The following is a 27,127-nucleotide window of genomic DNA, read 5'->3' on the forward strand; positions in this document are numbered from 1 at the left end:
TATGCAATGCAGTTGTAATGTTTGATCTGTATGTGGATCTGGTACACTGTTTTCCACCAATAGTAAATACTATGGGAGATTGATAAAGCAGACAAACTTTATTTTTTAATACATATAGATATATAGAAATAGGGGCATTGCATATTTTTTAAATGTTTCGAAGTGACTTCTTTTGTCTCTTTTGCTTTAGTTTTTACCAGATTCGTGCATCTATGAAAATTCCACCAAGAGTTCCACACAGAGTAGAAGCTAGTTTGCTACATGCAGCAGGTAAGCCAAGGAATATTCTCAATTAAAAAAAAATGAAGCAAGATTATAATGACCAATAATGACTTTTAATAATTATTTTTATCTTTTAATTATGAACACAAGATGCCAAAGAGCATCATTCTCATACTTCGTATAAGAAATATATTTGAGGTCTCAGTAAAACAGGCTTGATTATATATTCCTTGTCTCCATCTTAGGTTTCTTAGGATGAGCAAGTAAAAGTATGTGAAATTTCCATGAAAACAAACATAAGTAAGGGTGATATCAATTATATCATGTAATATGTACTTTTAACAAATGCACAGTGAATGTGAATACATAATTTGACATATGATTACAAAGCTGTTTTATGATAAAGTTTTATAGTATGTGTTTTGAGTTTATTTTTTCACCTACTTTTTTTTTTACTTGATTAATGAGAAAATAAAGGGTCAGAAAGTATAAAATAGACATGTTGTAACAGCTCTTTTATTTACTCATGTTCTAAGGAGACACTCTAGCATTAAAGGATTTGAACCAAAACTAGTGGTCCTGATGTAATCATTGGGCATTTTTTTTCAGCTTTCTTGATACAGTATATTCTATTAAGCAGTTAGAAAATACAATGATTAATGAAACATACTAGAGAGTTTTCATTTCTAATATGAACTAACAGTTTTTAATGCATCACAAAACATTAAAAAACACCTTATGTAAAGCTAGCTCAGTGAAGCTGTGAGCCATTATGTGCAGGGCCACCCAAGACAAAACACAGCCCACTGGAGAAGAGAATGGCACACCACTTCAGTATTTTTGCCTCGAGAACACCATGAACAGGGTGAAAAGGGAAAAATATGAAAGATGAGCCCCCCAGGTTGGTAGGTATCCAGTATGCTACTGCAGAAGAACAGAAGAATAGCTCCAGAAAGAATGAAGAGGCTGGGCCAAAGCAGAAATGATGCTCAATTGTGGGGGTGCAGAATTAGAAAGTCAAGAGTTACCTAGAGTAATAGGCAGGTATGGCCTTGGAGTACAAAATGAAGTAGGGCAAAGGCTAACAGAGTTTTGCCAGGAGAACATACTGGTCATAGCAGACACCCTCTTCCAGCGACTTAAGAGACTACTCTATACATGGACATCATCAGATGGTCAATAGCAAAATCAGATTGATTAATTCTTTGCAGTCAAAGATGGACAAGTTCTATACAGTCAGAAAAAATAAGACCTGGAGCTGACTGTGGCTCAGATCATGAACTTACTGCCAAATTCAGGCCTAAATTGAAGAAAGTAGAGAAAACCACTTGCCCATTCAGGTATGACCTAAATCGAATTCCTTATGAGTTTACAGTGAAAGTGACAGATAGATTCAAGGGATTAAATCTGGTAGACAGAGTGCTTGAAGAACTATGGACAGCGATTTGTAACATTGTACCAGAAACAGTCACCAAAACCATCCCCAAGAAAAAGAAATGCAAGAAGGCAAATGATTGTCTGAAGAGGCCTTACAAATAGCTGAGAAAAGAAGAGAAGTGAAAGGGAAAGATATATCTAACTGAGTGCAAGCTTCCAGAGGATAACAAGTGGAGATGAGAAAGCCTTCTTAAGTGAACAACGTGATGAAATAGAGGAAAACGATAGAATGGGAAAGACTAGAGATCTCTTGAAGAAAATCAGAGATACCAAGGGAACATTTCATGCAAAGATGGGCACAATAAAGGTCAGAAATGGCAGGGACCTAACAGAAACAGAAGAGATTGAGAAGACGTGGCAAGAATATACAGAAGAGCTAAAACAGAAAAATCTTAATAACCCGGATAACCACGATGGTGCAGTCAGTCACCTAGAACCAGACATCCTGGAATGCGAAGTCAAGGGGGCCTTAGGAAGCATGACTATGAACAAAGCTAGTGAAAGCGATGGAATTCCAGCTGAGCTCTTTCAAATCCTAAAAGATGATGCTGTGAAACTATTGCACTTAATACGCCAGCAAATTTGGAAAACTCAGCAGTAGCCACAGCACTGGGAAAAGTCAGTTTTCATTCCAATCCCAAAGAAAGGCAATGCCAGAGAATGTTCAAACTACTGCACAATTGTGCTCATTTCACATGCTAGCAAGGTAATGCTCAAAATCCTTCAAGCTAGGCTTCAGCAGTTAGTGAACCAAGAACTTGTAGATGTACAAGCTGAATTTTAAAAAGGTAGAGGAACCTGAGATCAAATTGCCAGCATCTCTTGGCTCACACACACACACACACACAAAATAAGAGAATTCCGGAAAAATGTCTACTTCTGCTTCATTGACTATACTAAAGTCTTTGTGTAGATTATAACAAACTGGAAAATTCTTAAAGAGATGGGAATACCAGACTACTTTACCTGTCTCCTGAGAAACCTGTATGAAGGTCAAGAAGGAATAGTTAAAACTGGACATGGAACAATGGACTGGTTCAAAATTGGGAAAGGAGTATGTCAAGCCTGTATATTGTCACCTTGCTTATTTAACTTCTATGCAAAATACATCATGTGAAATGCTGGGCTGGATGAATCACAAGCTGGAATCAAAATTGCCGGGAGAAATATCAACAACTTCAGATATACAGATGATGCCACTCTAATGGCAGAAAGTGAAGAGGAACAAAAGAGCCTCTTGATGAGGGTGAAAGAGAGTGAAAAAGCTGGCTTAAAACTCAGCATTCAAAAAATTAAGATCATGGCATCCAGTCCCATCACCTCATGGCAAATAAACAGGGGAAAAGTGTAAACAATGGCAGATTTTATTTTCTTGGGCTCCCAAATCACTGCAGATGGTGACTGTAGCCATGAAATTAAAAGATAATTGCTCCCGAAAGTAAAGGTATGACCAACCTAGACAGCATATTAAAAAGCAGAGACAACATCACTCATTATCAGAGAAATGCAAATCAAAACCACGATGAGGTACCATTACACGCCAGTCAGGATGGCTGCTATCCAAAAGTCTACAAGCAATAAATGCTGGAGAGGGTGTGGAGAAAAGGGAACCCTCTTACACTCTTGGTGGGAATGCAAACTATGCCGCTATGCCGCTATGGAGAACAGTGTGGAGATTTCTTAAAAAACTGGAAATAGAACTGCCATATGACCCAGCAATCCCACTTCTGGACATACACACTGAGGAAACCAGATCTGAAAGAGACACATGCACCGCAATGTTCATCGCAGCACTGTTTATAATAGCCAGGACATGGAAGCAACCTAGATGCCCATCAGCAGACAAATGGATAAGGAAGCTGTGGTACATATACACCATGGAATATTACTCAACCATTAAAAAGAATTCATTTGAATCAGTTCTAATGAGATGGATGAAACTGGAGCCCATTATACAGAGTGAAGTAAGCCAGAATGATAAAGACCATTACAGTATACTAATATATATGGAATTTAGAAAGATGGTAATGATAACCCTATATGCAAAACAGAAAAAGAGACACAGATGTACAGAACAGACTTTTGGTCTCTGTGGGAGAAGGCGAGGGTGGGATGTTTTGAGAGAACAGCATCGAAACATGTATATTATCTATGGTGAAACAGATCACCAGCCCAGGTTGGATGCATGAGACAAGTGCTCGGGCCTGGTGCACTGGGAAGACCCAGAGGGATCGGGTAGAGAGGGAGGTGGGAGTGGGGATCGGGATGGGGAATACATGTAACTCCATGGCTGATTCATGTCAATGTATGACAAAAACCACTACAATATTGTAAAGTAATTAGCCTCCAACTAATAAAAATAAATGGAAAAAGAAAAAGCAGAGACATTACTTTGCCAACAAAGGTCCATCTAGTTAAAGCTATGGTTTTTTCAGTAGTCATGTATGGATGTGAGAGCTGGACAATAAAGATGGCTGAGGGCTGAGGAATTGATGCTTTCCAATTGTGGTGTTGGAGAAGACTTGAGAGTCCCTTGGAAAGCAAGGAGATCAAGCCAGTCAATCCTAAAGGAAATCAACCCTGAATATTCATTCGAAGGACTGATGCTAAAGCTCCAGTACTTTGGCCACCTGATGGGAAGAGCTGACTCATTTGAAAAGACCATGATGCTGGGAAAGATTGTGGGCAGGAGGCGAAGAGGGTAACACAGGATGAGATGATTGGATGGCTTCACTAACTCAATGGCCATGACTTGGGCACACTCCAGGAGATAATGAAGACAGAGAAATCTGGTGTGCTGCAGTATGTGGGTTGCAAAGAGTCAGACACAATTACTGACTGAACAACAACAGCATAAAGCTGTATTGAGCACAATTTAGTTCAGTTTTGAAATTTAAAAATATATTCTGGCAATCTGATGTGCTGAAGATTATCTTTCTTAGCATACTGGGGATACTAAAATGCTGGTTCATGTTAAAAGTTTAATGTATTTTATATGATGAAGAGTTTATGTTTTTGAAGACTGTCAAAATGCTCATATTGCTTATGACCAAAAAGATGTATATTTCTTTTAAAAAGAAAAAATAAATTTTCTTCTTGGCCTTTTGTACATGTTCAGTTCAGTTCAGTCGCTCAGTCATGTCTGACTCTTTGCAACCCCATGAATCGCAGCACACCAGGCCTCCCTGTCTATCACCTACTCCCAGAGTTTACTCAAACTCATGTCCATCGAGTCGGTGATGGCATCCAGCCATCTCATCCTCTGTCATCCCCTTCTCCTCTTGCCCCCAATCCCTCCCAGCATCAGGGTCTTTTCCAATGAGTCAACTCTTCACATGAGGTGGCCAAAGTACTGGAGTTTCAGCTTCAGCATCAGTCCTTCCAATGAACACCCAGGACTGATCTCCTTTAGGATGGACTGGTTGGATCTCCTTGCAGTCCCAGGGACTCTCAAGAGTCTTCTCCAACACCACAGTTCAAAAGCATCAATTTTTCGGCGCTCAGCTTTCTTCACAGTCCAACTCTCACATCCAAACATGACCACTGGAAAAACCATAGCCTTGATTAGACGGACCTTTGTTGGCAAAGTAATGTCTCTGCTTTTTAATATGCTATCTAAGTTGGTCATAACTTTCCTTCCAAGGAGTAAGCGTCTTTTAATTTCATGGCTGCAGTCACCATCTGCAGTGATTTTGGAGCCCAAAAAAATAAGGCCTGACACTGTTTCCCCTGTCTCCCCATCTATTTCCCATGAAGTGATGGGACCAGATGCCATGATCTTAGTTTTCTGAATGTTGAACTTTACATGTTAATGTATATATTTATTGTCAATAGGTCTTTTGTAAATCTGCTTTCTAGGAAACAGAGGTTAAAGCAACTAGTGTTATAAGATAGATTGATCCTCCCTTTTTGAAGTTCCTTAATCTAGTAAACTAAATGTCTTGCTCTGTTGTATTTCTTAACATTGTCTGTTGAAAAAAAAAGCTAGAAAGACTTCTTTTTTCTGGACTTTTTATTTGCTTATTTTTTCAGCTTTATCAAGGAATAATTAACAAACATAATTTTGTATATTAAAAATGTACAACATGGTTTGTTTTATATATATACATATATACACCACATAATACATATAAATATGTGATTTGTTATACAGATACAGTGTGAAAAAATTGCCATAATCTAGATAATTAGCACATCTAACCCCTCACATAGTTTTTTTGTGTGTTTGTGGTAAAGAAGGGTTAAGATTATTCTTAACAAATTTTAAGTATACAGTACTTTATTACTAGCTATAGTCACAATGCTGTGCATGAGATCCTCAGAACTTATTTTTCTTATAACTAAAAGTTTGTACCCTTTGAACTACATCTTACAGTTTCTCTCACACCCCAGCCCCTGGCAACCACCATTTGGTTGTCTGTCTATGAAATTCACTTTTTTTTAAAGTTAGCTGTGCTGGGTCTTAGTTGTCACGTGCAGGGTCTAGTTCTCTTAACAGGGATTGAACTCAAGCTCTCTGCTTGGGAATGAGGAGTTTAACCACTGGATCTTCAGGAAAAGTCCCCCAAATTGATTTTGTTTTGTTTCCACATGTAAGTGATAACATCCAGTATCTGTCTTTTCTCTGTCTGACTTATTTTGTATAGCATAATGCCCTCCAGCTTCATCCATATTGCTGCAGATGACAGGATTTCCATCTTTTTATGGCTGAATAATATCCATTGTGAATATATACACTGCATTTTCTTTATCTATTCATCCACTGACAGACACTTGGGTTATTTCCACATCTTGGCAGTTGTGAATAATGCTGCAATGAAAATGTGCATGCAAAACTTTCTTTGAAATACTGATTTCATTTCTTCCAAATACATATCTGGGAGTGGGATTGCTGGATCATGTGGAAATTGTTTTTAATATTTTGTGGATCCTCCATACTGTTTTTTATAGTAGCTGCACCAATTCACATTTCCCACCAACAGTGCATACAAGTGTTCTCTTTTCACATTCTAGCATCTCTTTTCACATCGTAACATTTGTTATCTCTGGACTTGTTTTTTAAATAACCAATCTAACAAGTGTGAAGAGATAGCTCTTTATGCTTTTGATTTACATTTCCCTGAAAATCAGTAATTTGTGATGATTAGTGATGTTGAGCACCATTTTATGTACCCGTTGGCCATTTGTATGTCTTTCTTTTTAGTGTTTCTACTTACCTCTTCATTTATTTGGTTAGTGGCGTGCAGGATCTTCAATCTTCCTTGTGGCATGTGGGATCTTTTAATTGCACAGTGTGAACTCTTAGTTGTGGAATGTAGGATCTAGTTCCCTGACCAGGGATCAAACTTGGCCCCCCTCCATTAGGAGCATGACTCCACTAGGAGTCTTAGCCACTGGACCACCAGGGCTTTATGGGTTCTTTGGAAAAAAATGTCTATTCATTTCTTCTGCCCGTTTTAAAGTCAGATTTTTTGTTTTTGCTAGTCAGTTGCTTGGTTCTTTATAGATTTTGGATGTTATCCCCTATCAGATGTATGATTGGCAGATACTCTATTCCATTCAGTAGGTTGCTTTTTCTTTTGTTGGTGGTGTCTTCCACTGTGCAGAAGCCTTGTAGTTTTATGTAATCCTACCTGTCTGTTGCCTTTGCTTTGGTGTCAAACATAAATATTACACAAGACCAAGGTAAAGGAGCTTTCTCCCTATGTTTTCTTCTAGAAGTTTGTGGTTTCAGGTCTTAAAATTTAAGTCTAATCCATTTTGAGTTAGTTTTTCTGAGTAATATATAATAGGAGTCCAGTTTTATTCTTCTGCATGTGTATATCCAGTTTTCCCAGCATGGTTTATTGAAGGGACTTCCTTTTTCTTATTATGTGCTCTTGGCACCCTGTCAGTTACTAGTTGATCATATGTGTGTGGGCTGATTTCTGGGCTCTTTTTTCCTTCCACTGATCTATGTGCCTGTTTTCATACTACTACCATACTATTTTAGTTACTATAGCCATTCAGTATAGTTTGACATTAAGAAGTGTGATGCCTCCAGCTTTGTTCTTTTGCTCTTAAGATTGCTCTGGCTATTCAGGGACTTTTGTGGTCTAATACAAATTTTAGGATAATTTTTTCTATTTCTATGAAAAATGCCATTGGAATTTTGATAGCAATTTTATTGAATTTGTAGATCACTTCAGGTAATATGGATATTTTAGCAATATTAATTCTTCCAATCTAAGAACATAGGTTATCTTTCCATTTATTTGTGTTTTCTTCAGTTTCTTTCCTCAGTATCTTACAGTTTTTAATGTATAGGTATTTCATCTCCTTTGGTTAAATTTATACCTAAGTATTTTATTGCTTTTGATGCTAGTGTAAGTGAGATTTTTCAAGTAGTTCATTGTTAATGTATAGAAATGCAATTGGTTTTTGTATGTTGATTTTGTGTCCTGCAACTTTACCAAATTCATGGATTAGTTCTAACAGCTTTTTGGTGGAATCTTTAGGGTTTTCTGTGTATAAGATCATGTCATCTGTACAGACAGACACTTTTATTTCTTCCTTTCCTATTTGGATACATTTAATTTCCTTTTTTTGTGTGTGTGTGGCTAGGACTTCAGTACTATGTCATAAAGGAGTGATGAAAGTGAGCATGCTTGTCTTGTTCCTGAGTTGAAAGGAGCACTTTAAACTTTTTACCATTAAGGATGATAGCTGTGGGCTTGTCATAAATGGCCTTTATTATATTGAGATACATTCCTTCTGTACCTAATTGATTGACTTTTTGTCGTGAAAGTATGTTGAATGTTGTCAAATTATTTTTCTGCATCTTTTGAGATGATTATATGACTGTTATCCTTCATTTATCATCATTTTCTTAATGTGGTATATGTTTATTGATTTGCATATGTCAAACCATCCATGCTTCCCAGGGATAAATCCCGCTGATTATAGTATGTGATCCTTTTAATATGCTGTTGAATTTGGTTTGTTAGATATTGGTTGGTCAAAATTTCCTTTCATTTTTAAAGTAAAAATAAAAGGCACATTTTTCATTTTCACAGAGAATATTTTTTGTTTATTGAACAATGTATTCACCATTTTGTTCCACTACCTTCTGCCAATTTTCAAGCAATTTCATAATCCATCTTTGCAAAACTTTTTATCTCTTTGAGCAAAGAACTGTTCCAAGTGCCTTTTACAGTCTTCCAGGGAATTGAAATTTTTTTCCATTAAGAGAATATCATAAAAACCACAATTAATGAACATTCAAAGTGCAAGGTCTGGTGATTATGGCGGATGAATCAGAACTTCCCAGCTAAGCTGTAACAGGTTATTAAAGAAATATGTATTGTTGCATTATCTTGATGGAAGAGTATGTGTTTTCTCTTAACTGATTCTGGATGCTTTCATCAAGTGCTACCTTCAGTTGGTCTAATTAGGAGCAGTATTTTTTGGAATCAATTATTTTGGATGAAGACCAGCCTTTGTTATGGTTGGTGATGGTTCATTTTGCTTGCCCCATAATCTCTTCTTCCCAGATTATTGTACAGTATCCACTTTTCATCACCGTCATAATTTGTTTTAAAAATGGAACATTTTCATTACATTTAAGTAGAGAGTGTCATGCAGAAATACCATCAAGAAGGTTTTTTCTGTTTAACTTATGTAGAACCCAAACATCAAAGGGACTAACGTAACAGCTGATGCAAATGACTTTCATTGCTTGATTTGGATATTTTGAGTATGTTGGCTGTGGTATAACATTAATTTGTTTTCTCAATTAGTGGCTTGAGATGATCACTATCAGTTTCAACTGCTCTAACCTATGGTGGGGCATTGTCCAGCGAGAAATCTCCAGCACGAGCTTTGCAAACCATTTTGACACATTTGATCAGTCACAGCACCTTTTCCATACACTGCACAAATCTTTTTTGCATTTCAGTTGTATTTATACCTTTCTTGAAATAAGCATAATATGGCACACATGTTGCTTTTTTCTTCCATCTTCAGTATTAAAATGACTGTACAAAAATTCACCGATTTTGTGTTTTTTTTCCCGCATTCTTTTTTTAATTTTTTTATTGAAGGATGATTGATTTACAGAGTTTGCTGTTTTCTATCAAACCTCAACATGAATCGGCCATAGGTATATATATAGCCCAACCCTTTTGAACCTCGCTCCCATCTCCCTCCCCATCCCACCCCTCTAGGTTGATACAGAGCCCCTGTTTGAGTTTCCTGAGCCATACAGCAAATTCCCGTTGGCTCTCTATTTTACATATGTTAATGTAAGTTTCTGTGTTACTGTTTCCATATATTTCACCCTCTCCTCTCCTCTCCCCATGTCCATAAGTCTATTCTCTATGTCTGTTTCTCCATTGCTGTCCTGTAAATAAATTCTTCAGAACTGTTTTTCTAGATTCCATAGATGTGTGTTAGAATACAATATTTATCTTTCTCTTTCTGACTCACTTCACTCTGACTCACTTCACCTCATCAGAACTGACTCAAATGCATTACTTTTTATGGCTGAGTAATACTCCATTGTACATATATACCACAACTTCTTTATCCATTCATCTGTTGATAGGCATCTAGATTGCTTCCACGTTCTAGCTATTGTAAATAGTGCTTCAGTGAACAATGGGATACACGTGTCTTATTCAACCCTGGTTTCCTCAGGATATATGCCTAGGAGTGGGATTGCTGAGTCATATGGTAGTTTTATTCCTAGTTTTTTAAGGATTCTACATGCCGTCTTCCATAGTGGCTGTATCAATTTACACTCCCACCAACAGTGTAATAGGGTTCCCTTCTTTCCACACCCTCCACAGTATTTATTATTTGTAGACTTTTTGATGATGGCCATTCTGACTGGTGTGAGGTGATATCTCATTGTAGTTTTGATTTGCATTTCTCTAATAATGAGGGATGTTGAGCATCTTTTCATGTGCTTGTTAGTCATCTGTATGTCTTCTTTGGAGAAATGTCTGTTTAGGTCTTTTTCCCACTTTTTGATTGGGTTGTTTGTTTTACTGGTATTGGGTTGTATGAGCTGCTTGTATATTTTGGAAACTAATCCTTTGTCAGTTGTTTCACTTGCTATTATTTTCTCCCATTCTGATAGTTGTATTTTCACCTTGCTTATAGTTTCCTTTGCTGTGCAAAAGCTTTTAAGTTTAATCAGGTCCCACTTGTTTACTGGAGGTGGGTCATAGAGGATCTGCTTTGATTTATGTCATCGAGGGTTCTGCCTATGTTTTCCTGTAAGAGTTTTATAGTTTCTGGTCTTAAATTTAGTTCTTTAATCCATTTTGAGGTTAGGATTGTGTGTGGTGTTAGGAAGTGTTCTAATTTCAGTCATTTTACATGTAGCTGTGCCATTTTCCTAGCACCACTTATAGAAGAGGCTGTCTCTGCCCCATTGTATATTCTTGCCTCCTTTGTAAAAAATAAGGTACCCATGGGTGCATGGGCTTCTTTCTGGACTTCCTGTCTTGTTCCATTGGTCTATATTTCTGTTTTTGTGCCAGTACCATACTGTCTTGATGACTGTAGCTTTGTAGTATAATCTGAAGTCAGGAAGGTTGATTCCTCCAGCTCCATTCTTCTTTCTCAAGACTGCTTTGGTTATTAGGGGTCTTTTGTGTTTCCATATGAATTGTGAAATTTTTGTTCTACTTCTGTGAAAAATGCTATTGGTAATTTGATAGGGATCACATTGAATCTGTAGATTGCATTTGGTAGTATAGTCATTTTCACAATATTGATTCTTCCTACCCAGGAACATGGAATATCTCTCCATCTGTTTATATCGTCTTTGAATTTCTTTCATCAGTGTCTTATACTTTTCTATGTACAGTTCTTTTGTCTCCTTAGGTAAGCTTATTCCTAGATATTTAATTCTATTTGTTGTAATGGTGAATGGGATTGATTCCTTAATTTCTCTTTCTGATTTTTCATTGTTAGTCTATAGAAATGCAAGTGGCTTCTGTGTATTGATTTTGTATCCCGAGACTTTGCTAAATTCGCTGGTTAGCTCTAGTAATTTTCTGATACTATCTTTAGTGGTCATGTATAGATGTGAGAGTTGGACTGTGAAGAAAGCTGAGCGCCAAAAAATTGATGCTTTTGAACTGTGGTGTTGGAGAAGACTCTTGAGAGTCCCTTGGACTGCAAGGAGATCCAACCAGTCCATCCTAAAGGAGATCAGTCCTGGGTGTTCATTGGAAGGACTGATGCTGAAGCTGAAACTCCAGTACTTTGGCCACCTCATGCAAAGAGTTGACTCATTGGAAAAGACCCTGATGCTGAGAGGGATTGGGGGCAGGAGGAGAAGGGGATGACAGAGAATGAGATGGCTGGATGGCATCACCGACTCGATGGACTTGAGTTTGAGTAGGCTCCAGGAGTTGGTGATGGACAGGGAGGCCTGGTGTGCTGTGATTCATGGGGTCGCAAAGAATCGGACACAATTGAGTGACTAAACTGAACTGATCTTTAGGGTTTTCTGTGTTCAGTATCATGTCATCTGCAAACAGTGAGAGCTTTACTTTTCTGATTTGGATTCCTTTTATTTCCTTTTCTTCTCTGATTGCTATAGCTAGGACTTCCAGAATTATGTTGAATAATAGTGATGAGTATGGACACCCTTGTCTTGTTCCTGATCTTAGGGGGAGTGCTGTCAGTTTCTCACCATTGAGGAGAATGTTTGCTGTGGGCTTATCATATATGGGCTTTACTATGTTGAGGTAGGTTCCTTCTATGCCCATTTTTTGAAGAGTTTTAATCATAAATGGGTGCTGAATTTTGTCAAAGGCTTTTTCTGCATCTATTGAGATTATCATATGGTTTTTATCTTTCAATTTGTTAATATGGTGTATCACATTGATTGATTCATGAATATTGAAGAATCCTTGCGTTATTGGAATGAACCCAACTTGATCATGGTGTATGAGCTTTTTGATGTGTTGCTGAATTCTGTTTGCTAGAATTTTGTTGAGGATTTTTGCATGTAAATTCATCAGTAATATTGGCCTGAAGTTTTCTTTTTTCGTGTTGTCTTTGTCTGGTTTTGGTATCAGGGTGATGGTGGCCTTGTAGAATGAGTTTGAAAGTGTTCCCTCCTCTGCAATTTTTTGAAAGAGTTTTAGAAGGATAGGCATTTCCTCTTCTCTAAATGTTTGATAGAATTCTCCTGTGAAGCCGTCTGGTCCTGGGCTTTTGCTTTTTGGGAGATTTTTGGTCACAGCTTCAATTTCAGTGCTTGTAATTGGGTTGTTCATACTTCCTGGTTTAGTCTTGGAAGATTGAACTTTTCTAAGAGTCTGTCCATTTCTTCCAGGTTATCCATTTTATTACCATATAGTTCATTATAGTCTCTTAGAATCCTTTGTATTTCTGCATTGTCTATTGTAACCTCTCTTTTTTCATTTCTAATTTTGTTGATTTGATTCGTCTCTCATTTTTTCGTGATGAGTGTGACTAAAGGTTTGTCAATTTTGTTCATTCTCTCAAAGAACCAGATTTTAGTTTTATTAATCGTTACTATTGTTTCTTTCATTTCTTTTTCATTAATTTCTGTTCATATCTTTATGATTTCTTTCCTTCTACTAATTTTTGGGTTTTTTTGTTCTTATTTTTCCAGTTGTTTTAGGTGTAGTTAGGCTGTCTATTCAATGTTTTTCTTGTTTCTTGAGGTGAGATTTTATTGCCCTAAATTTCTCTCTTAGGACTGCTTTTGCTCCATCCCAAATGTTTTGAGTTTTCATGTTTTCATTGTCATTTGTTTCTAGAAATTTTTTTATTTCCTTTTTGTTGTCTTCAGTAACCTTTTGGTTATTTAGAAATGTGTTGTTTAATCTCCATGCATTTGTGTTTCTTACAGTGTTTTTCATGTGATTGATATCTAGTCTCATAGCATTGTGGTTAGAAAAGATGTGTGATATGATTTCAGTTTTCTTAAATTTACTGAGGTTTGATTTGTGACCCAAGATGTGGTCTCTCCTGGAGAGTGTTCCTTGTGCATTTGAGCAGAAGGTGTATTCTGCATTTGGATGGAATGTCCTGAAGATATCAGTGAGATCCATCTCATCTAATGTATCATTTAAGACTTGTGTTTCCTTCTGAATTTTCTGTTTTGATGATCTATCTATTGGTGTAAGTGGGGTGTTAAAGTCTTCTACTATTATTCTGTTACTGTCAGTTTCTCCTTTTATGTCAGTTAATGTTTGTCTTATGTATTGAGGTACTCCTATGTTGGGTGCATAGATATTTACAATTGTTACGTCTTCCTCTTGGATTGATCCCTTGGCCATTATGTAGTGTTCTTCCTTATCTCTGGTAATCTTCTTTATTTTAAGGTCTGTTTTGTCTGATATGAGGATTGCTACTCCAGCTTTCTTTTGCTTGCCATTTGCATGGAATATATTTTTCCATCCACTCAGTTTCAGTCTATATGTGCCCTGAGGTCTAAAGTGAATTTCTTGTAGACAGCATATATATGGGTTTTGTTTTTGTATCCATTCAGCCAGTTTGTGGCTTCCCTTGTGGCTCAGCTGGTAAAGATTCTGCCTGCAATGCAGGAGACCTGGGTTTGATCCCTGGGTTGAGAAGATTCCCTGGAGAAGGGAAAGGCTACCCACTCAAGTATTCTGGCCTGGAGAATTCCATGAATTGTATAGTCCATGGAGTTGCAAAGAGTTGGACACGACTGAGCAACTTTCACTTTCAGCCAGTCTGTGTCTTTGGTTGGAGCATTTAATTCATTTCATTTAAAGTAATTATTGATATATATGTTCCTATTGCTATTTTCTTAATTGTTTGGGGTTGATTTTGTAGATCTTTTTTCTTCTGTTACATTTCTTGACTATATAAGTCTGTTTAACATTTGTTGTAAAGCTAGTTTGGTGATACTGAATACTCTTAACTTTTGCTTGTCTGAAAAGCCTTTGATTTCTCCATCAATTTTGAACGAGGTCCTTGCCAGGTACAGTCATCTCGTTTGTAGATTTTTCCGTTTCAGTACTTTAAATATATCCTGCCATTCCCTTCTGGCTTTCAGAGTTTCTGCTGAAAGATCAGCTGTTAAACGTATGGGATTTCCCTTGTATGTTATTTGTTGCTTCTCCCTTGCTGCTTTTAATATTCTTTCTTTGTGTTTAGTCTTTGTTCATTTGATTAGTATGTGTCTTGGATGTTTCTCCTTGGGTTTATCCTGTAAGGGACTCTTTGTGCCTCTTGGATTTGATTGACTATTTCCTTTTCCCTGTTGGGGAAATTTTCATCTATAATCTCTTCAAAAATTTTCTCTTCTTCTGGGACCCCTATAATTTGAATGTTGGTGTGTTTGATATGGGCCCAGAGGTCTCTGAGACTATCCTCAGCTCTTGTCATTCTTTTCACTTTCTTCTGCTCTTCAGAAGTTATTTCCACCATTTTATCTTCCAGCTCACTGATTCGTTCTTCTGCTTCAGATATTCTGCTATTGATTCCTTCTAGAGTATTTTTAATTTCAGTATTTGTGGTGTTTGTCCCTGCATGTTTATTCTTTAATTCTTCTAGGTCTTTGTTAATTGATTTTTTTCATTTTCTTCATTTTGCTTTCAAGGTTTTTGATTATCTTTACTATCATTATTCTGAGTTCTTTTTCAGGTAGTTTGCCTGTTTCCTCTTTATTTATTTGGACTTCTGTGTTTCTAGTTTGTTCCTTCATTGGTGTAGTATTTCTCTGCCTTTCATTTTTTTTTTTTTTTAACTTACTGTGTTTGAGGTCTTCTTTCCCAGGCTTCAAGGTTGAATTCTTTCTTCCTTTTGGTTTCTGCCCTCTAAGGTTGGTCCAGTGGTTTGTGTAAGCTTCTTATAGAGTGAGATTTGTACTGAGTTTTTGTTTGTTTGTTTGTTTTCCTCTGATGGGCAGAGCTGAGTGAGCTGGTAATCCTGTCTGCTGATGATTGGGATTGTATTTTGTTTTGTTTGTTGTTTAGATGAGACATCCTGCACGAGGTGCTATTGGTGGTTGGGTGATGCCGGGTCTAGTATTCTAGTGTTTTCCTTTGTGTGAGTTCTCACTATTTGATACTCCATAGGGTTAGTTCTCTGGTAGTCTAGGATCTTGGAGTCAGTACTCCCACTCCAAAGGCTCAGGGTTTGACCTTTGAAGCTTCAGGTGTGGTACTCTGGTCATTTCCTGTAGCAGTGAATGACATATTCTCTTCAGTTCAGTCAGTTCAGTCACTCAGTCATGTCCGACTCTTTGCGACCCCATGAATCACAGCACACCAGGCCTCCCTGTTCATCACCAACTCCTGGAGTTTACTCAAACTCATGTCCATCGAGTCGGTGATGCCATCCAGCCATCTCATTCTCTGTCATCCCCTTCTCCTCCTGCCCCCAATCCCTCCCAGCATCAGGGTCTTTTCCAGTGAGTCAACTCTTTGCATGAAGTAGCCAAAGTACTGGAGTTTCAGCTTCAGCATCAGTCCTTCCAATGAACACCCAGGACTGATCTCCTTTAGGATGGACTGGTTGGATCTCCTTGCAGTCCAAGGGACTCTCAAGAGTCTTCTCCAACACCACAGTTCAAAAGCATCAATTTTTCGGCACTCAGCTTTCTTCACAGTCCAACTCTCACATCTATACATGACCACTGGAGAAACCATAGCCTTGATTAGACGGACCTTTGTTGGCAAAGTAATGTCTCTGCTTTTTAATATGCTATCTAAGTTGGTCATAACTTTCATTCCAAGGAGTAAGCGTCTTTTAATTTCATGGCTGCAGTCACCATCTGCAGTGATTTTGGAGCCCCAAAAAATAAGGCCTGACACTGTTTCCCCTGTCTCCCCATCTATTTCCCATGAAGTGATGGGACCAGATGCCATGATCTTAGTTTTCTGAATGTCGAGCTTTAAGCCAACTTTTTCACTCTCCTCTTTCACTTTCATCACGAAGCTTTTTAGTTCCTTTTCACTTTCTGCCATAAGGGTGTCTTTATGAAATTCATGTTGAGTCCCAAGAGAATATAACTCTCTTCCACTTGGATTTCTGACCAAATAAAGTAACAGGGACCTGACTTACCTTTCAGTTAAACATATATGTATGTGCTGTACTTAGTCACTCAGTCCTGTCCAACCCTTTGCAATCCCATGGACTACAACCCTCTAGGCTCTTCTGTCCGTGGGGATTCTCCAGGCAAGAATACTAGAATGGGTTGCCAAAACATCTGTGTATATCTATTCTTTTTCAGATTCTTTTCCTGTAATTTTCTTTTCCTAAGTTTGTTTGTCTGGCTTCTGTATCAGGGTGGTACTGGCCTTGTAAATTCGTTTGAAAGTGTTTCTTGCTAGTCAGTTTTTGAAAGAGCTTGAGAAGGATTAGTATTAATTCTTCTTTATATGTTTGGTAGATTTTACCTATGAAGACTTCTGATCCTGGACTGTTATTTTGTTGGGAGATTTATTAGTGATTCAGTTACCTTACTCATTACTGGTCTGTGCAGATTTTCTGTTTTTTCATCACTCAGTCTTGATAAGGTACATCTCTAGGAATTTATCCATTTCTTCTAAGTTATCTAATTTGTTGGGATTATTGTTCATCATAGTCTTTTATTCCTTGTATTTCTGTGGTATTTGTTGTAATGTCTCCTGTTTCACTTATAGCTTTATTTGAGTCATCTCTTTTTTTATAGATTTGTCAATTTTGTTTCTTTTTCAAAAAAACCCAGTTTTATTCATCTTTTCTGTTGTCTTTCTTACCTCTGTTTCATTTACTTCTACTCTGATCTTGGTTATTCCCTTCCTTCTGCTAACTTTGGGCTTTGTTGTTCTTTTTCTAGTTTCTTGAGGTGTAAGGTTATGTTGTTTGAGACCTTTCCTGGTCACTGGTATGACAGAAATATTACAAGTAATTAATATTTTTTGCAGAGTAATATTATTTTGAAAATGTGAAAATTTGTGTTTCAGAAGTACCTAAATGAGCCTTCTTTCTAAGTGTCTTTTGCTAGGCACTGTTATTTTGGTTTTTATTAGTTATAAGTCCAGATTTAGTCATTGTTGTTACCCATTCAGTTTCAAGTTTCTGATACAGTCAACTATATATTATTGACTGTGAGATGTCAATGACCTGATAGCTTGCTAGTTTTCAAAAGAAAGTATCTTAAAAATAAATTTATAGTAGACACCAGTTTTTATAAGAGTCACCTGGATTTGGAAAACAGTAGACATCCATGATATGTAATTTTAACCTATAGAGAAAGCATTATGTATGTAAAATAAAACATTATACCAGAAATTTTTTAAGAGATTGCATGAAAGAGTGAAAGTGTTAGTCACTCAGTCATGTCTGACTCTTGCAACCCCACGGACTGTAGCCTTCCAGCATCCTCTGCTGTATACTTTCAATTAAATTATAGCAGCCAAAATGGCAAACACAAGAACTAGATTTTTGACAGCAGGAAAAAAATATGTAAACATTTTTTCACACTTTTTTCTCACTTTTAAAAAAAATAGCCAACTTTTGTCTCTCATGCCTGAAATGTAGAAACTAATATGATTACGCAAGATCTTTTTTATTCCAAATGTTTTATCAGTGTATTTTCTTTAACTCTAGTTTGGAATGTCATATTTTTGTTCTTTATGGTACACAAAGGTGTCGACATTTACTAATAAAGTAGCCCTGAATGCATTGTAAGATATGCTGCTTTTCCTGCCCAGTACCAGAAATGGTTACCTTTCATGTGTGTGTCATGTTCCACAGCTTCTGAACCATCCTCTGAAACCTCCATAGTGATATAAATCTGTCATTCCAATTGTATTTCCTGCCATGCTACCTCAGAATAGCCTGTTATGTGGAATGTTTTAGTTAATATGAAAATTACAGAGAATAATGGTTGATGCAGTGCGGTGACTTATTAGAGGCTTACAGCTATAGTAGACGCAGTATTATGTTCTCATGTTCAGGTGAGTTTCCTCACCAACAGTCGGACAAGCAAAGAGCATAGCAGGCAGCCAGTTTATTCCAGTCCAAGAGGTTCTTTTTCTTTCTTTCCTTCTTCCTCCAAAATTTGTTCCATTTTAAAATAATTTTTAAGAGTCCTTGAAATGTATGTACCTTTTATTTTTTTACCTTTTTAATTTTAGTAAATTTGTTAGGAAAATGTATCCTTTCAAAAGTTTTTTGCCTTCAGAAATTACTCCTATGTATTTAACTGACTTTCTTTTAGTAAATATATACCACTGACTTCTAGACTCATCTTTGAAAACAACATAAATATCTTTATGTTAAGTCTCTTTTCACTTCTGTTCCTTAGTAGTTGACTTTTTCTTCCAAGGTCTTGACTTTTCTCTGTACTTTTTATTAACATGTCCTATTTTTCTTCTAATTTAAATTTGTGCTTTTATCTCAAGACTGTTTCTTTCCAGGTTTATATTCTACCATATCCTACACCTTATGTATATTTCTGGAAAACTTTTGGAAAGAAGAGAAAAAATGATTTTGTCTGTGAGTTGCAGTAGGGCAGGTTAGACGGGTTGGGAATTTTATTGCAACATGTTTAAATTATTTCCAGCATGAGATTGTGCTGACAGGGAGAGGTTTGGGTCAGCACATAGCTGTCATCTGTAGTAACATCAGCCATGAAAGACAATGTGCATTTATGGGCTGTTGGAAATGGAATAATAACAGTGCATTCAGAGATTTCTACAACAGAGAGGACATTGCTGGTTCATGGAAGCTGGCCCCAGCTTGAAAGGTTAGAGGACTGTGTACAATTTCGATAAAAAGTTGAGTAACAACTAGCCATTTCTAATAGTGATAGTATTTTTTATAAAGAAATATATACTGTTTTATTTGCTGTTTGATACTCATCCCTTTTCTCTGAAAAACAGAAAACTTTTTGTAAATAATATATGCAAATAGTTAAAGATCCGTTAATCCAGAAAGATTAGTAGTGAAAAGCATAGCTCCTTCTCTAGATGCATCCACTTTTAACTGTTTCTCTAGTCCTAATGGTTTCCTCTCCATGGACATTCCACATCCAGTGATGATAAATGACAATTCTCACACCACTTCCTCTCCTCCTGCTTTTTAAAAGAGATACCTTTAATCCCACATCTCTCATTGATCATCACTGGAACTTCATATGATACATTTAAAGCTAAATATGACAGATCTCTCATTTTGAAAAGTAAAGATATACATAATCTTACCTCTTTTTTCAAATTTTCTTTTTCTCTCAACTTTGCAGCCTGTTAGATATATCCTTTGTTTTACATTATTAAGATTGCTAACATTCATATTCAGATTTGGAGCTGTAGTTAAATCTTGTATATTTTGTCTATGGGTTTATTCCAAATGTTAAAAACAAGTAAACAACATTTGCATTTTTATGGTAACACAAGAGGGAAAGGGTTTATAAAATTGAAATGAGTTTCCAACGTAAAGAAGAAGAGTTTCTGGCAAGACAAGGCAAACCTAGTTCCTGTTTTGGCATTGATCAGGTCACCTGTGACATCGAGATAGCTATATAGTTCTGTTTTAGAGTCAGAGATGCAGCTTCGTTGTAGTTAAGAAAGTAGTTATGTGGAATCAGGATACCAGCTTCCTTTTATGTTACCTGGAAAACTCAACCTCTTGTGAATTTCAGTTTCTCATCTGCAAAATGTTAACCTGCTTTACAATAAGTGAAAATTCATAGCAAACTGTGAAGGACCATATACATGTTGGGTATTATTAATGGACTTCTGTTAATACAAGAAAGTAAGAAGCTGTCTAGAATGCTGTTTGTAAAGTATATGATATTGCAAAGAGCTGAAACTTACATTAAAATTAATTTGATGTTTTCCTGTGATTTTTATATTTTCCATTATGCAGTATAGCATATCTCATGTTAATAAGTAAATCTAATTTTAAAAAATCAATTAACCATTTCTTGGATAAGAAGTATGAACCAGAATGACCAGTCAGGAAGGGAAAAACTCAAGGAAGGAAGAGACCTCAGAAAAGACCCTAAACTCTGTGACTTACAAAGGAAATCTGGGTCCTTGGGCTTCCATTTCTATTCATATAAAACCAGCTTAATGTGCAGAGAGTATTTGAATTTAGACGTAACTAGTTTCAAGTCTTACTCTGCCATTTACTAGCTGTAGAGTTTTAAGCAGATTATTCAGTTTCTCTGAGCCTTTCCTAATTAGTGAAATGGAAATAATCCCTGTCTTACAGTTTGTTTTTGAAAGTTAAATGAGAAAATTCAGTAGAGAGGCCCAGTGTGGTGCTCTGTGAATATTGGGTGCCTTTGTCGTGCTTCTTTTTCTATTTTAACTGCCCTAGATGTTAAAAAACTGAAAGAGGTAAACTCTAGGATCTCAGCACCTGTTGATGTTGGGAGAGACAGTCCCTGAATGAAGAGGAAGCTGACTGGGGCCATTTTCCTGCCTTTCCCTGTGCCGTGTGTAAGGGCTAGCCTTGCTTGTGCACCGTGGAGCTGATTGACATGGTTTTGCCCTCTTTAGAACCATCTTTGGGTCTTTCCTTCCTCAGTGAGACCCCTTTTCCCTGCTAGCATGGGTGTTCTGTGGTAAGCATAAGAGTTAACTGCACATATGTGTTTGAACTAGTTTTTCAGTGCGTCATAGAGACCACGCATAGCCTGTGGAGCAAACAGCAGTGACATTTACTTCCTGGACAAATTATTTATGTTATCAGAGCCTTGCTATCTATAACATGGAAATTAATCCCTGCCCTGTAAGATTGCCTGAAGGATTAACAACAATATATGTAAAACACAGTGCCTGGCACATAGTAAGTGCTAGTATATAGATGTAGTACATAGATGGTAGCTAGTAGCTATAGTGAGAAGTAATAAAAAATAAGAAGTAATTAAAAGTAAGTTATTTTTCTTTTTATTGAATAAATTTAACATTTTTATTGAATAAATATAACATGAAGTTTAACATTGTGTACAAGTTACTTTGATACATTTATATATTGTATTGTGATTGCCATTGTAATAACATCTATCACGTTACATAATTATAATACAGTATTGTCTTTATTCATTACATTGTGTAGTAGATCTGTATGGCTTATTTACTACTCATTTTTACCCTCAACTTATTTCACTTAGCATAATGGGCTCAAGGTCCATCCATGTTGTTGCAAATGACAGGATATCCTCCTTTCTTGTGGCTTAATAACATTGCATTGTGTATATGTCCACCATGTACGTCTTCTTTATCCTTTCATCTGTTAATGGGCACTGTGGGTTTGATTTGCATTTCCCTGATCATTAACCATGTTGAGCATCTTTTTACATGACTGTTGGCCATTTTGGCATTCTTTTTGGGAAAAAATCAATTTAGTTCTTCTGTATGACTGCTATTTTTGAGGAGGAAGAAAGGGAAATTGTACAAAATCCAAACAGTAACGTGCAGGGAGTCTTATTGCCAAAAAAGAATATTCTCCAATTTGATAGCAGCTTTACAACTAGATAAACATTTGAACTAATAAGAAATCAATCTGGCTTAACAAAAGGAAATTTTCAGCTATTTGTATTTGACCAATGTTTTTCTAAGGTCATCTCTTCTGGATAAGATTCTTTGTGTGTATATATATTGCATTCTTCTTCCTACCTACTACCACCCAGTGTTTTTATAGTGGTTAAAAAAATTAATGTCAAGAAAAAAAAAGAAGTCTGGAAGTGAGGGCTAGTTATCAAAGTAAGGAAGGGTTGGCCCAGTGCTTTGCCTTAGGGGCTTGTAATAAAGCATCAGCATTTTGGAATGCTGCTACAAGAACCATCTCTCTCTCCCCTGTTAGTTGTCTCCTTAAGCTCTACCTACGCACCAACCTTTCAGAGCCTTCCTTTGAGAGTCACTGAAATGTTGTGACAGTTTTGCTGAATTGTGAAGGTTGTCATGACTTGACCCCATCCTACGTGTCTGACTTTTGTTTCCCGCCATTGTCCCTGTAGATTCTCCGGAACAAATTTGCTGGGTTTTACCTCCCTTGTATTCTGTGCACCTTCCTCCTCCTCTTCGTCTCCTTTGTTAGCCTGTAAATGACTCCCACAAGCAGTGACACTAGGCCCTGTTGTCATAGCACTTTCTACAGATCTCTTTCAGCTCTTAGCATCTTATAAATTTTTCCAGTTCGTAAATGGAATTCTAATACAAACAAACAGAATCATTCGATAAAAATGCTTTTTAAAATGAGGGAAGTTTAAAGAAATATACAGCTGGAGGCAACTCATATTATGTCATTAATCCATTACTGTTACCAGTAATCAAATAATTGTGAAAAGAAACAACTGTGAAAGGAAAACACCATGAAGTTAAAGCTTGCAATAGACTCTGCATAGATTGTGAAACTTGAGTCCATTTGGCAGACAAGCTTCCACATTCTTTCCTTGGATTCAGCAGCTTCCTTTGTCACTGCCATTTGCTATCTTTTTACCTGGTTGAAGAGACAGTGATAATTACAGCACCATTTGCTTTGGTCTCCGGAAAGAGGGAGTCAGGAGATTATCACATTGTACTACAATTATTTGCTTGAATGTTTCTATCCAAATTAGATTGGGAACTCTGAAAACAAGAGCAGTATTCTTATTTATGTTCATATCTCTTAGTTCCTGATGTTTTAGAGGCAAATTATGGTTGAATGAATGCTTGCTTGTTCACAGAATAAATAAGGGATACAAATGCTCACTGTTTAAACAAAGGAAATGAAAATGCACAAAGATGGTGATAAGAAGAAAATCTGAATTGTCATGATTTAATGGAAATAAAGTCTTTCAAAGTGTAGGATTGATGTTTGGGGTTAGACGACTGATAGGCAAAGTGAAAATAGAATCATTTCAACAAGGAGATAGAGCACTAAATTAAGATGTTTAATGAAAGTTCATTTATTCAGTAAATACTTGCCGAGTACCTATTAGGTGTAAGACATGGTTCTCACTCACAAATTAGAGCAATGAAAAATGTTTATGTGGTTCCTAATCTCATGGAGAGAGGTTATTATCAAATAAGTATTGAAAAGTAGGGAAAGTTTCTGATTCAAGACAATGAACTTGAGTACAGTGTATATCTGGGTCTTTTTGTTTCCAAGACTCCTTGGTAATAGCAATAGAGAAGTACGAGAAGGAATAAGAAAAATATTGAAGTGAGTTTTGAAGGACAGGAAGTAGAGTGGGAGCTGAATGACCTTTTCAGGACACTTTCCCCCCCAAGAGTGCAGACAGGAATAGCAGACTAAGGAAATTGAGATGGGGGCCTGAAAACAGGGATAAATTAAAGGTCTGTAATCGGGTCAGCCAGGCACCCCAGGCCCAGGGTACAATGTCAGGAAATTAATGTTAACCTTGGGGAGCCTGACAGGCTACAGTCTGTGGGGTCGCAAAGAGTTGGACATGACTGAATGACTAACATTTTACGTTAGGACAAAATCGCGAAGGTTTTGTCTAAATAAATTGCCGTAGATTACTTTATTTTCTTGGACTCCAAAATTACTGCAGATGGTGACTACAGCCATGAAATTAAAAATGCTTGCTCCTTGGAAGAAAAGCCATGACAAACCTAGACAGCATATTTAAAAGCAGAGGCATTACTTTGCCAACAAAGGTCCGTCTAGTCAAAGCTATGGTTTTTCCAGTAGTCATGTATGGATGTGAGAGTTGGACTATAAAGAAGGTTGAGTGCTGAAAAACTGATACTTTTGAACTGTGGTGTTTGAAAAGACTCTTGAAAGTCCCTTGGACTTCATGGAAGTCAAACCAGTCAATCCTAAAGGAAATCAGTCCTTAATATTCATTGGAAGGAATGAATTGGAAGCTGAAACTCCAATACTTCTGCTACCTGATGTGAAGAGCCTACTCATTAGAAAATGCCCTGATGCTGGGAAAGATTGAAGGCAGGGGGAGAAGGGGATGACAGAGATGAGATGGTTGTATGGCATCACCAACTCAGTGGACACGAGTTTGAGTAAGTTCTGGGAGATGGTGATGGACAGGAAGGCCTAGTGTGCTGCAGTCATGGAGTCGCAAAGAGGGGGACACGACTGAGTGACTGAACAACAATGTAGGTTACTAATACTCCAGAGTAAATCACACTTTTTTTTTTAAGTGCATAACATGAAATCTCTTCTAGTAACAAACTTTTCAGTGTTCAGTAAGTGTTTCTAATTGCATGCACATTGTTGCTTGACTGAAACTGTTAAGTTGAGCATGGTGAAACATAAACTCCTCATCTCCCCCAACTTCCAGCCCCTTTCAACCACTCTGCTTTCTGCTTCCATGAGTGACTATTTGAGAGCCTTGTGTAAGTAGAATCATGGCAGTATTTGTCTGACCTGTCACATGCACTTAGCATAAGTCCTCATCGTTCATCCGTGTGGCAGCATATGACAGGATTTCCTTTTTTTCTTTTAAAGCTGAAAATATTCCGTCTTATATCTCACTTTCTTTATCCATTCATCTGTTGATGGTCATTTTGGTTGTTTCCACCTCTTGAGTACTGTGAACAATGCTTCAGTGAACCTAAGAGTGCAGATATTTATGTCTTCTATTCTTTTGTATAAATACCCAGAAGTAGACCATATGCTGGTTCTATTTTTAATTTTTTGAGGAACCTCCATACTGCTTCCACAATAGCTATAGCTGTTTTACATTCCCACCAACAGTACACACAAGTTCTCATTTCTCCACAAATGCTGACTGTCGACCTTGCCTTCATGAAATTTCTGCTCCTTCCTCTTGAAATTTTCTTCTTTTCCATCTTAATTTGACAAACTTTTTAATGATATTTTAACTCAAATGCTATTTTGCCACCAAAGCCTTTCCTGACTCCACTGACCAAGTTCATCATCATCATATAAGATGTCATGGCTCTCTCCTTCTCTGTAAAACTTAGTGGAAATGCATTTACAGAATTAGATAAGAGTGAAGAGAGTGGTTTTTTGGTTTGATCTACTTAGCTTAGAACAATGCATGACATAGAGTACCTTTACAATAAGCATTTAAAATTTTATTGTGAAATGTTCAGATATTTTTGAAGCTAATATAAAACATTATTTTATTAAGTGATAAAAATACACCCAGGTACCTAACCCTTCACTTAAGAAATGGAATATTACTAGTACCATAAAGGCATCCTGAACACTTCTCCTGACTTTTGTGTTAATCATTCTTTTGTTTACACTTTCATGACCTACAAGTGTCTGCCATGGACTGGCCTGGTTGAGTTTGGAGAAACTAAGTAATCTGGTGTAAGGGATGCTGCAGTCACACTGCGCTTTGCAAGAAGCATCCATGAGAAAGCCAAGTCATCCCTGGCTGTGGTGCGCTTCTGCGTGCTGAGGGGCCTGAGGATACCTCTAGGGGAGTTAGTAGGCAAGGCCAGGACTGCGTTGTATGAAACACAGAGCCACACATCTAGGGCTCCCGCCAAGGCGGTGGTTTGATGGAGTACTGGGTGTACAATGCATGAAATGGGCTGCTGTGTGTCTGCACGCTCAGCTTTCCTTCCTGCAACTCTTAGGGGGAAGGCCAAGCGGAAAGCCTCTGTGAGGTGCAGAGGCTGCCCTTGTGTGATCTAGGCTCTCATAGGGCAGAAATATCCTGAGTATATCCTCAAACACAGCTAGTGCTGAGAGGAATCTGGCGAAGCTTTTAATTTGTCCTTAGGTTAAAAAAAAAAAAAAAGGCACCATGGCAGCAAAAGTCTTTAAGAAGGTAGACCTCAACATAGCTGTCTGTTCTGAGCACACTGATCCAATCTTGGTGCATCACCTCTGTCGAAGACAGAGGGCCTCTTTGGAAGCATCCTCACCCTCTTCCTGCCACTCCCTAGGCCTCCCTTGTGCATTGGTCTTCTTCCCTCCACCTGTTTTTTCTCTTGGTTTTCTGTCTCATTTTGGTGAAGCCTGTTCTCCAACATCTTGTTGGGAAATGTGGCATACTTTTCTTTCAGACATAAAGACTGAAACACTTAATCTCTAAAATGTCTTTATTCTACCCTTACATATGTTTAGCCGAGCATAGAATTCTAGGTTGGAAAGGAATTCTCTTTCCTTCAGAATTTTGGGAATGTTGGTCCCTTGTCTTTTGGGGTTGCAGCTTGGCTGTTGAGAGCCCCAAAGCTCTAGGTCAAGGGATGTGATCTTTTCCCCTGTCAAGAATCCTGTGGACTCCTCTCTCTCTTTCTGCAGCCCTAGCGCACATGATGATGCCCCTGTGATCTCTGAGGCTCACTGGGCCTTTTCCTCCCAGAAGCACATGGACTTCAGTTCGGAGAAATGTTCTGTTTGTTATTTTCTCCCACCTGTTTTCTGTGTTCTTTCTTTATGGAACTTCTATCATATAGATGGTTGATCACCTTCACTGGTTCTTACAGTTTTTAGTATTTTTCCTCTCACTTTTTTTCCATTTCTGTCTTTTTGTTGTATTTAACAGGTTTTTTTAATTCAACTTTAACCACCTTTTTGAGCT

The 27,127-nt window shown here is 37.4% G+C and overlaps 1 protein-coding gene across 6 annotated transcripts in view; it reads left to right on the forward strand.

Moving 5' to 3' along the window:
- FAM135A (family with sequence similarity 135 member A) overlaps nucleotides 1-27,127 on the forward strand; it is a 147,422-nt gene that overhangs the window by 38,060 nt on the left and 82,235 nt on the right. For all 6 annotated transcript variants that reach the window (XM_043889910.1, XM_043889914.1, XM_043889913.1 and 3 more), the window contains exon 4: nucleotides 191-270. In XM_043889910.1, the coding sequence (XP_043745845.1) occupies nucleotides 191-270 (80 nt within the window). The remainder of the gene's footprint in view (nucleotides 1-190; nucleotides 271-27,127) is intronic.

Source organism: Cervus elaphus, chromosome 28, assembly GCF_910594005.1.
Source record: "Cervus elaphus chromosome 28, mCerEla1.1, whole genome shotgun sequence".
NCBI lineage: Eukaryota > Metazoa > Chordata > Mammalia > Artiodactyla > Cervidae > Cervus > Cervus elaphus.